The following is a 12,454-nucleotide window of genomic DNA, read 5'->3' on the forward strand; positions in this document are numbered from 1 at the left end:
TTCAGTTCACTGCTGTCCATGTGCATGTCCAGCAGTTGCTTAAGTGTCCCTAACGAATTTGGTGAAATAAATCTTTTGTCCTTACCTGCTCTGGCCTATATGTGACTCCAGACCCATGACAATAAGGGTTGACTCTTACCTGCCCTCTGGGCAATTAGAGAAAGGCAATTAATATTGGTCTAGCCAGTGATGCCCACATCATGTGAATGAATAAAAATAAAAATTTCATAGGCAGCATAGATTATCAGTACTTTGCTATTGGGGCTTGTCTTTCATTGTGAGGATAGCCAGTGAGAGCACCAATCTATTCAGTAATAAAGAGTTTGAGTTGACCACAATACCTAAATACTACTGCTGCTAAGGGGCCCTGATGACAGCCCAGCAGAGCGTTCTGAGGTTTTACAGCATCTTCTCCGATCCTAACACTGGTTTATTTAACTCAGCACAGACTGAAATCATATTCATCCTGAAATACAAACATTGAAATTACATTCCTATCGAAGAAAATTCTTTATTTAGAAGAACAACATGAAATGACAGTGGAATTCAATATTTTGTAAAAAAAATTAAACAAAAGTAATTTATTTTTGTATAAAAATGTTGTATTTGATATTACATTAACTCCTCCAAGGTTACTACCTCACTTGAAACAACACAAAAGGTATTTTATCTCCAGCACATTTCAACATATTAGTAATTTTAGTAAGTCATGCCCATGATTTGCAGAATCACTAAAAAAAGCAACATGTCAGCTTACAATATCTGCTTTTGCTTCAATTGCAAAATGTGAGTGTCTGACAGAGAGAGAGAGAGAGAGAGAGAGCGAGAGACCTCATGCACGATGTGTGGTACAATATTGACATTAAAAAGTATATTAAAATCTGGCTGGCAAGAATACTCCGTAGGGAAAAACACAGGACCATTTCCTTTTGACTTTTGCCTAGATTTATCAAACTTGAATTTTGCTTTATTCAGTGACTGTACCATCATCAACTTGTACCGGAGTGTTGTCCTCATGTTCCTCAGTGACCTTCTTAGTTATTTCTGCGTTGGAGAGACCTGTTTCCTCTGGGGTCTTGGTTGCCTTCTCAGAAGCTGGCATGTTGCTAACCTGCTGACTGGTGTCAACACATTCACAGTTAACTTGAGCAATTATTTTTGCTACGTTGGCCTCTCCCTCACTTGCATTAATCTTACCATCTTGACATTTATCCTCACATGCTTCCTGTTCATCTTTCTTATCAACAATATCATTGTTGTCACTGGCCTCCTTGACTATATTTTCTGATATACCAATATCGTCACCCATTGCTATACATTTCTCACTTTCAGTATTTGTCACACAAGCAGACTCTCGGCCTGCTTTAGCTTCAGGGGTGCATTCCTTTTCGTTCCCGTCTGTTTTCAAGGATTTTCCATTTTCAGCACTTTCTTTGTCACCATTCTTTGCAACACTTTGTTCTTGCTTTTCATTTTCATTAGAACCTCCTGTGGAGTTCTTTACTTGTACAGTAACTTTGACATTTTTATCTTTCAGGCAATTTTTTTCTTGCTTGCTTGATTTGTCATCTTTTATTGATTTTTTCTGGAGGCAAGGGAGAAAACAGTGTTCAGTTAATGTCAGCGTTGTCTGCAGTTTAGTTTCCAAGCTCCATTTCACACAATCACTGAAATTATTACGGTTGAGAAGGAGGCCGCTCATGTCTGCGTTAGTTCTCTGAACACTCTCTCATGCTTTTTCCCCATTACCCACACATTCTATCTATTTAAATAATCATCACCTGCCCCACTGAATGCCTCAATTGAACCTGCCTCCACTTTCACATTCCAAACCGGGATCTCTCACTGTCTGAATAAGCTTTTTTTCTCACCACATGTTTGCTTCTTCTGCTAAACACTTGAAAAACTCTCGTTTTTGACCTTTTTTGAGGGTGGCAACAATTTCTCCCTGTCCACTCTTTCCAGACACCACATGATTTTGAAAACTTCTATCAGATCTCCCCTCGACCTTATACATTATTGACCTGGATCTCAGTGTGTAGGGTACAATTTCAAAGTTTGCAGATGACAAAAGACTTGGAAGAATTGTAAACTGTAAGGATGACAGTGTGGAACTTCAAAAGGACATTGACAAGTTGGTGGAGTAGGCAGATAGGTGCCAGCTGAGGTTCAATGCAGAGGAATGTGAGATGATGCTCTTTGGTAAGGAGAACATTGAAAAGCACCATAATATAGGAGCTACAATTCCAAAGGGGGTACAGGAGCAGAGGGATCTGGGTGTATATGTGTACAAATCATTGAAAGTGGCAGGATAAGTGGAGAAAGCAGACAATAAAAGAGACAGTGTCTTTGGCTTTACTAATTTGGCTATGGAGTACAAGAACAGGGAGGTGATTATGAGCTGATATAAGACCCCAGCTGGAGCAGTGTGTACAACTAAGGGCATCACATTAAAGGAAAGATATCCCAGGGATCTAAAGCCTTCCCTCCTGCACCATCTCTGCAACCACACATTCACCGATCCTATCCACTTGCATGTGGTGCACTCGGAGTAAAGCGGAGTGTACTACTTTAGAGGTCTGCCTTGCTAATTTTCTACCTAGTTCCCTAAATTCAAAGTCTAAGATGCTATCCCCTTCCTATGTTATTAGGGCCAAAGTGGACAACAACCTCTGACTGGAGAAAGTGAGGACTGCAGATGCTGGAGATCAGAGCTGAAAATGTGTTGCTGGAAAAGCGCAGCAGGTCAGGCAGCATCCAAGGAACAGGAGGATCAATGTTTCGGGCATAAGCCCATCTTCAGGAATGAGGAAAGTGTGTCCAGCAGGCTAAGATAAAAGGTAGGGAGGAGGGACTTGGGGGACGGGCGTTGGAAATGCGATAGGTGGAAGGAGGTCAAGGTGAGGGTGATAGGCCGGAGTGGTGTGGGGGCGGAGAGGTCGGGAAGAAGATTGCAGGTTAGGAAGGTGGTGCTGAGTTCGAGGGATTTGACTGAGACAAGGTGGGGGGAGGGGAAATGAGGAAACTGGAGAAATCTGAGTTCATCCCATGTGGTTGGAGGGTTCCTAGGCGGAAGATGAGGTGCTCTTCCTCCAACCGTCGTGTTGCTATGGTCTGGCGATGGAGGAGTCCAAGGACCTGCATGTCCTTGGTGGAGTGGGAGGGGGAGTTGAAATGTTGAGCTACGGGGTGGTTGGGCTGGTTGGTCCGGGTGTCCCAGAGGTGTTCTCTGACTGTTCACTCCCCCAGAGGAAAGTCCTGCAGTTATTCAGTGACATCCTTGACCTATGAACCAGGGAGGCCCCAGACTAACCTGGAGTCACGTTGAGGGTCTCAGAAATGTCTGCTGTTCCCCTAACTTAATCTCCTATCAGTCTTATCAGTACCACCTTTGCACTCTTCCTTCTCCCCTCCTGCACAGCTGGATCGCCCATGGTGTCATGGGCAGGGAATTGGTGTACTCTCCAAGGAGCTATCACCCTTATCAATATCATAAACTGAAAACTGGTTTTTGAGCAGGAACCTCTGGAAAGTCCTGCACTCCCTTTCGGGATGCCGGCAGTTATACATTCCCTATGAAGCCAGCTATGAAGCAACCCTAAATAGTGTGTGACCACAAGAGAGCAAGGTAGCATTTTTTTTGCATGGTCATTGTTAAAGAATGTGTAACTTTCTAAAGTCAGTGAACACAAGCATTTCAAACAGATCCAATTTAAATATTTCTGAACAGTCCACCACATGCTTAACTGCATGCTCAATTTACTTTTGACAATACTATAACTAATAACAGCTTGAGCAGAAGAAACACAGAATGCTTAACACCATTTGTTCAATTAAGTTCAAGTGGTACTTTTCATATATACCAGTCAGTTTTCTCTGATTTTGTTTTCCTACAGGACATTTGATTAAAGCTCTGTTTCCTTTAATGCTGTACTGACGTAGGATGGAGGATACTGGATTAGTGGTGCTGGAAGAGCACAGCAGTTCAGGCAGCATCCAACGAGCAGCAAAATCGACGTTTCGGGCAAGAGCCCTTCATCAGGAATAAACCCGAAACGTCGATTTCGCTGCTCGTTGGATGCGGCCTGAACTGCTGTGCTCTTCCAGCACCACCAATCCAATATTTGGTTTTCAGCATCTGCAGTCATTGTTTTTACCCTGTAGGATGGAGGATAGCTGGGCTGCTACGGCACCATATTTATATCAAACACAAGTCCTTGTGCAGGTGGAAGGAGTTCAAATCTGTCGCACATTCTATCCCTTTAAAACTGACTTTGCCATAAATTTGACTCTCATCTTAGAATTATTTGCCTGCCATCTTAGAGCAGAAGAATGCAGGTCGGGTGTATGAAAGATATATCTAAAAGTTCCAGGGAGAGATATAAATTATGAACAGGATCTCCACTGTTCATTACCGAAAGCAAAATCAGAACTTTTTTTTTAGAAAGCACACTTATAAATAGTAACCTCAAGAAATATTTCCTGCACTTGATCAAAAACATGATAACAATCAACAAAATTTTAAAATCTGCAAAAGTATTTAAGAGTATATCGCATCATGCAGCAAATAAAGGGATCAGGGGAGTATAAAATGGATAACATTGAGTAACTCTCTGATCAGCTTTTTCACTTTAAGGAACAAATTCTTCAGCTAAGCCATCCACCACAAATTAATGCTCACAACCCAACTTTTACCCCTTCCTTATCTCCTTCATTATGTTCCATTTCCCCTAAGATGATACTCAAGAGAAATATGATCATTGATAGATATACTGAGAAAAGAGAATAGACAGCAGTAACAAGAGGGAAAAGTGATTGATGACAATAAAGGAGATAGGGGACAATGAAAAGCAAAAGTTGGGAGCAGTGCACTCAAAGTAAGTATATGTTTGATGGACATCTACAATTTCAGCCCTTTAAGGGGAGGATTCAGAGAAACATGTCACTGCTTTTGTATAAAGTTATCCCATTGACTACATGCTGCTGCAGTTCATCCTCTGAGTAGAGAAAACAGTGGCCCTTTAAATGCAAGTCAATTAGAATTTGATCGTTCTCATGTGGACTCACTTCAACAATGTGGGAGTGTGAAACTTGATTGAAAAACTATGCTGGACAAACAGGTTGAGGCTAATATTTTAAAATAGTTTAACATACAATGATACAGCTGTGAAAATCCTTTGTGAAGTTACACTTGATGCCAAGGAAAACAAAGAGAGGAATGTAAGGCCATTTACCTTTGATTCCTTTTTCTTTTCTTTGTGGGGTAGTGAGGGTCTCTGGAGGAAAACAATCTGTTTTGTAGCAAGATTCCCTTCACTGAAAAACACAGAAGGTTAGACATGAGTCTTTTTTGTTTATTCTCTTTTCATATCGTCTAACCAAACCTATCAACCACAGATTAAATGTATTTGGAAGCCATTTGTCATCAGTTACAAGTATACATAACCTCTGATCCTGTACTGTACAAATTCTTTATAAATCTGTTGCAGGTGGAGATTTTCCTCATATCTGTAAATTCCTTTCTACCTCTATTCCCCAGAATGGCCTGGCAGAAAGTAACATTGGGCCTATGTAGCATAACCTTGAGCCAAAATAGTAATGAATGGAAAGGATCCAGTGCAGGCATCTTATTCCCCAGTTGGATACACTTCACTTGATTAATTTATTTTGGCCGAAAGAGCTACAACTCTGGCCATCTGTAATATTCTTCTGCTTTTGTGACCACTATGTAGAAGTATTTTTTCTGAATTAAATCCCACCGTGTGAGATCAATGACCACAATGCTAGTGGTATCAGGAGACAGAGTGAATGTCCCACAGTGCCTAAACGCTACAACTTCTACAGACGCCTGCTGTATTTCCTTCACTGTAATACACTCTACTGGAAGGATTACTATGGAAATCACCCCTTAATTGAAAAACATCACACAAATTGTTTTCAGCAATAAACAATAGAGGCAGATGAGAATATAGCAAAATAGTCACCAAGACTGGTGAAAGCGTGAGGGAATTTAGATTGCAATGTGGAACGCCAGTTATCTTTTATTGCTCTATTGAGATCACTAAACTTCTTGCAGGAGTGAGGAATCATACTCTTGTTACGGATTTTCTCTCACACTTCCAATCATTTCTATTTATTCTCTGGGGTTCCTTTCTCTATCTGTTCAGAGGAGAAAAAATATCTCCTTGCCGATCTATACAACCCATAGCATGATGTCCAAGGCCATATCTGAAAATTGTGGTGCAGCCTTTAGGCTCCACAAACAGTGAAACAGTTTATCTATCCTATCAATTCCCTTAAAATTCTGAAAACCTGAATCAAATGACTCCTTCACCTGTAAACCATAAGGAACATAACCTTATTTTGTGTATTCTGTCTTTCTTATTTAACCCTTGGAGTCCAGGCCTCATTTTAGCAAACTACACTGTTCTTTCTCCAAGGCCAAATCTATCCTTCCTGAGGTCTAATGCCCAAAACTGCTTACCTTCCTCCAAAGTTAAAAATCACACAACACCAGGCTATAGTCCAACAGGTTTAATTGGAAGCACTAGATTTCAGAGCGCTGCTCCTTCATCAGATGATTGTACACTCCACAACCACCTGATGAAGGAACAGTGCTCTGAAAGCTAGTGCTTCCAATTAAACCTGTTGGACTATAATAGGTTTTTACCTTTGTACACCCCAGTCCAACACTGGCATTTCCGAATCACACCTTCCTCCAAGCTTGGTCTAACCAGCATTTATACAGCTGTAGTTTGATACAAATTCCCACTGCATTTTGTTGTGATGTTTTCAAAAGAGATAAAGGTAAAGTGACCTTAACTGACTGTGACACCTTCAGGGTTGAAATCATGTTGTGCATGCTGTTTCCTAAATATCTAAGTTTGTTAGTATTTTACATGCTCTAGTCTGTACAAGGGTCTAATGAGCTGGGTCTTGTTGAGTAAGCAAAATGCAGTTTACTGCATCTCCAAAACTCCAGAACAACCTCGATTACCTGAACATCAATTATCCTAATTTCAGATTATCCAAACAAGATCTCAAGGCCCTGTAAAAGCACTACCCATTATTTGAACAATCTGTTATCCAAACTCTCAGTTGTCCGAACAAAATACTCCCTGCCCGTCTCGTTCAGATAATCGAAGTTGTTCTGTATGTACAATTTATAAGAATAGACTTTGTGTGTTACTTTATAACTTTAAAAACCTACAGGAAAACGTGTACTTAGGTCTTTCTCCTACAAGATCTTACTTTACTCCCCACCGAGGCCTCAAGACATCATCACAGTGGAACAAGGAGGGATTCTCATTACATTCAATCCAGTCTTAAATCTTCCAGATCCCTAAACAAAAGTACGGACAGTACTCTTAAGAGAAACTTGGGAGGTGTGGCCAATCTGCAAACATAGCTAGACAGTTATGGTTAGTGCAAATGTAAATGACACCAGACTGAAGTGAATTTCACTGGCATTGCTTCTTTCACTCCCAAAAAATAGCAGAAGGAGCAACAACTGGTAATTATCATCACTTTCTGGACGAGACTAGAATGTTTGTGGCAATTTATGAAAGGTGCACACTTTGATCATGCTTCACAGATGGGATTTTGTGCTGGACCATTTTTTCATTTGATTACCATCAGATTGAATATTAAAATAGTGAAAGTAATAGTGAAATCACTCAAGCAAAATAGCCAAACAAAAGTTATCAAGCAGCTAGCCAAGTAAATATCAAGAAAAATTGATTTTTATAGCCCTTTCATAGCCCTTGCATACCCATCCAAGGTGAAATTTCTCTTGAGATGCCATGAAATGTCGTACCTGTCTCTTTTCATTATAGGAGTAGGAAGCACACAGGTTAACTGCCAGCCATATGCAGCCAGAGAATTCAGCAAAGGAACATAATCTGTTTTCACCTTATCTCCCTAAAGAAATAAATAAAAAGCAAGCTGTTAATGATAATCACGTTAATTTTGGCCATTGATGACAATATCATTTCATGCTGAAAAGTTGGTTTACTTTATCCTGTTCTTTTCATTACCTTTCCTACAGGTTGCCTATTGCCTTTTTTTAAAATTGCTATACAATGGTTTCAGTGAGTGTTGGATGACAAACTCAATCTCGCACTCAGCTGAGCTGCTATAATGAACTACGTTACCATGAGGAGTACAAATATGGAGCAGAGTAGAGATCTTCTCAGTGACAGAGGGAAAACTGAACTGAGAGTTAGCACTGGGCTGCTTTTTTTTGAGCTGTTTGTGATTAGCAAGAAGTGTCACAGATAGAGGTCTTGGAGGTAGATTCTGTCTCTCTGTCACACTCAGCTGTAGACCAACTATTCTCAGGGCACTTGAGCCCTGAAAACCTGGGCATAAGATTCTTCCTATTGAATCACCTTGTTAAAGAGTCAACATAAGGATCAAATAGAATTTCGATTTTATTTTCAAACTGATTCTTTTACTAGAAATTGTCAACAAGAGGAGCTTTATCCTCACAACAGTAAACAATATATAACCTCCTTAAACGTATTAATTGTGTAAATCTTAAATTATCACTATTTCTATCTCACTCATATTTAATAGTTTTGTCACTTTAAATATTTCTCACACAAAGTTGACATTTCACTTACCCCTTGTGAGCTGGCCCCTCAGTTCAAATGATATTCTGTTGTAAAACAATACTTGTAGCACTTTGGGGAATTTAAATCAGAGTGAATGATTCTAAATTATTAAAAAAGTATCAATTTAACATGATGTGCTCTTCTCTATCTGTCAACTGTATTTCAGGATTCAATTTCCACAAAATAAATTGTTGCTGCTTAATAATTAGAGTCATGCCAATTTCTTTCCAGTACGTAGTTTTACAGGTTTGAAAACGTCTAAATACCAAAGAAATTAAATATAATGTTGGATTAACTTGAATTTATGGCAGTCATAATCTATCAGCATCTCAAAGCTGCTAATTCTGTGTTTTTATCAAAATACTGATACTGTCATATTTCTCTCTGAGATCTCCTCTCCAGAGATATAAGATCCCTACCGAGTGGAAGCAGGCCATTTGGTCCATCAAGTTCATACCAACTTTCCAAAGAGCATCCCACCCAAACCCACCTCATCCCTGTAACCCTGCATTTCCCATGGCTAATCCACCTACCCTGCACATCCCTGGACACTATAGGCAATTTAACATGGCCAATCCACCTAACCTGCACATCTTTGAGAGAAACCCGGAGCACCCGGAGGAAACCCACGTCGGCACAGAACAATGTGAAATTCTCCAGCACATAGGCTGGAATTGAATCCAGGTCCCTGGCACTGTGAAACAGCAGTACTAACTACTGAACCACTGTACCACCCTAGAATGAGTACAAGACTGCTATTATTTCAAACATGATAATTCCTATTTGCCCTGCAGGGAGCAAAAATGGGTCCTGTTGTTTCTTCAAGTAATAGGTATTAATGGCACTTTTAAGAATCAGGTTCTTGTCACAATATCTTAGAAGTACGTTTCTTCAGATCACATATGAGCTTTATCCTATTGTTAACAGCTCAGATGAAATTTGTAACAAGGTGCCTTCATTCAAGGAATGTGGACATTGCTGGCTTGATCAATATTCATTTCCTATCCTTCATTGTGCTGGAGAAAGTGGTGGTGAACTGACAGTGAAATGTCAACTTTGTGTGAGAAATATTTAAAGTGACAAAACTATTAAATATGAGTGAGATAGAAATAGTGATAATTTAAGATTTACACAATTAATACATCTAAGGAGGTCATATATTGTTTACTGTTGTGAGGATAAAGTTCCTCTTTTTGACAATTTCTAGTGGTGGCGAACAATTCATGAACTGCTGTGATTCAATTAGTGTCCATACACCCATGATGCCACGAGGGACGGATTTGACCCAGCAACACTAAAAGAATAATGATATCTTTCCAAGCCAAGATGGTGAGTCACTTGAGCAGAACTTGCTGATAGTGGTATTCCCATGTATCTGCTGCCTTTGCCTTTCCTGCCAGCCAGCAGTGGTTATGGGTTTGGAAGGTGCTGTCTAAGGATCCTTGATGAATTTCTGCAGTGCATCTTGTAGATAGTACACACTGCTGCTACTGAACCTTGGTGGTGGAGGACTGAATGTTTGTGGATATGGTGCCAATCAAACAGGTTGCTTTGATCTGGACAATGTCAAGATTCCCAAGTTTTGTTGGAACTGCACCCATATGCTAAATCAGACAGTAAACATTTGTACTTGTGTGGGACTATAGTTGATGAGGTTACAGTATTCCAAGGGGTAAAAGAAGCAACAGATAATTTTTATTTCATTCTGAAAGCCATTATATAATACGAATATTGGAAGAGCATGATTGAAAGGAAAAGTTTGGCATTCAGGGAACTCCATAGATATTTTTGTTAATGGTTTCTATTGATTGATGAAAATATGTGATTTTGGTGGAGCCTTAAAGTCAGAATTTAAAAGAGACAGAATTGTCGTTGGAATACTTATGAATCTTTGATAGATTTATTACAGTCAAATGAGATTTGATTCTAGTAAAACCCATTCAGCAGTCCAGAAGCATCTAAGTCCCAGGAGAAAGCATGCTGGGAGGACAGAGAGACTTCAAGACTGCCTGTATTTGTAAAAGCAGAGACTAGATGGAAATGGGGAGGTGTTATATAGAGTCATAGAGCAATACAGCATGGAAACAGGCCCTTCAGCCCAAACTGATCCATGCTGACCATGGTGCCCACTCAGCCAGTTCCAATTGTCCGCATTTGGTCCATATTCCTCCAAACCCTTCCCATCCATGTACCTATCCAAATGTTCTTATTGTACCTGCCTCAACCAGTTTCTTTGGCAGCCTATTTCATATACGTACTACCCTCTGCATGAAGAAGTTGCCCTCAGGTCCTACTTATGTATTCATAAATGTATAATGTTTGTGATGGAAAATGCTTGGGTAAAGATATTCTATTAGAGTCTGAAAGGATTACAGTATTATGTTAAGCACTGCCTAATATGATTTTGTCAACAGATTTAGGCAGAAGATTAACTTTGGATCTTGAAGGTGTGATACTTGACATTAAGGACTCTGTCAGTCTCAGTAACAATGTCTTTCACAATAAAGCAACTTATACCCTGTTGGACCCAGTTCCAAAATTGTTGATTGCCCATTGTTATAGTTTACAGTATTGTTGGCAGTTGTGGAACTGTAATGGAAATCAGAACTAAACCCATTGCTGCAGTCATTGCAAAATAGTTGAACTCAACTACAATCAGTTTTAATACATAAATTACATGGTTTTTATGTTTGTTTTATTTTCTGATTGCGTGCCTGGAACTAGCTGAGTGGGCACCGTGGTCAGCATGGAAAAGGGTCTGTTCCCATGCTGCATAGAACATAGAAAAGTACAGCACAGAACAGGCCCTTTGGCCCACTATGTTGTGCTGAGGTTTAATCCTAATGTAAAATATAACAACTTAACCTACGCGCCCCTCAACTCACTGCTATCCATGTGCATGCCCAGCAGTCGCTTAAATCTCCCTAATGACTCTGCTTCCACCACCACAGCTGGCAACGCATTCCATGCATTCACAACTCTCTGCATAAAGAACCTACCTCTGACGTCTCCTTTATACCTTCCTCCTAATATCTTCAAACTATGACTTCTCGTACCAGTCAATCCTGTCCTGGGGAAAAGTCTCTGGCTATTGACTCTATCTATTCCTCTCATTATTTTGTACACCTCGATCAGGTCTCCTCTCTTCCTCCTTCTCTCCAGAAAGAAAAGTCTGAGCTCTCCAGTCTAGGCAGCATCCTAGTAAACCTTCTTTGCACTGTCTCCAAAGCCTCTGTATCTTTCCTATAGTAGGGCGACCAGAGGACACAATATTCCAAGTGTGGTCTCATCAGGGACTTGTAGAGCTGCAGCAAAACCTCGCATCCCTTAAACTCGATACTCCCGTTAACGAAAGCCAAAACACCATATGCTTTCTTAATAACCCTATCCACTTGGGTGGCAACTTTGAGGGATCTATGTTCTTGCACACCCAGATCCCTCTATTCCTCCACAATGCCAAGAATCCTGTCTTTAATCCTATATTCATCATTCGAGTTCGACCTTCCAAAATGCATCACTTCACATTTATCCAGGTTGAACTTCATCTGCCATTTCTCAGCCCAGCTCTGCATCCTATGCCACGCTGCAGCCTGCAGTAGCCCTCGATACTATCAACGACACCTCCAACCTTTGTGTCATCTGCAAATTTACTAGCACACCCCATAACCTCCTCATCGAAGTAATTTATATAAACTACAAAGAACAGAGGTCCAAGAACAGAGCCCTGTGAGACCCCACTCAACACTGACCTCCAGGCAGAATACTTCCCATCTACAACCACTCTCTGCCTTCTGTCAGCCAACCAATTCTGAATCCAGATGGCCAAATCTCCCTGTATA

The 12,454-nt window shown here is 40.3% G+C and overlaps 1 protein-coding gene across 2 annotated transcripts in view; it reads right to left on the minus strand.

Moving 5' to 3' along the window:
- Nucleotides 1-552: 552 nt before the first annotated feature.
- Nucleotides 553-12,454, minus strand: part of LOC140480611 (raftlin-like) — a 111,673-nt gene continuing 99,771 nt past the window's right edge. For both annotated transcript variants that reach the window (XM_072575709.1, XM_072575708.1), the window contains 3 exons: nt 7,817-7,920; nt 5,235-5,316; nt 553-1,585 (listed from right to left, as the gene is read on the minus strand). In XM_072575709.1, the coding sequence (XP_072431810.1) occupies nt 968-1,585; nt 5,235-5,316; nt 7,817-7,920 (804 nt within the window). In that variant the 3' untranslated portion in view covers nt 553-967. The remainder of the gene's footprint in view (nt 1,586-5,234; nt 5,317-7,816; nt 7,921-12,454) is intronic.

The sequence above is a fragment of the Chiloscyllium punctatum genome, chromosome 8 (genome assembly GCF_047496795.1).
Source record: "Chiloscyllium punctatum isolate Juve2018m chromosome 8, sChiPun1.3, whole genome shotgun sequence".
Lineage (NCBI taxonomy): Eukaryota > Metazoa > Chordata > Chondrichthyes > Orectolobiformes > Hemiscylliidae > Chiloscyllium > Chiloscyllium punctatum.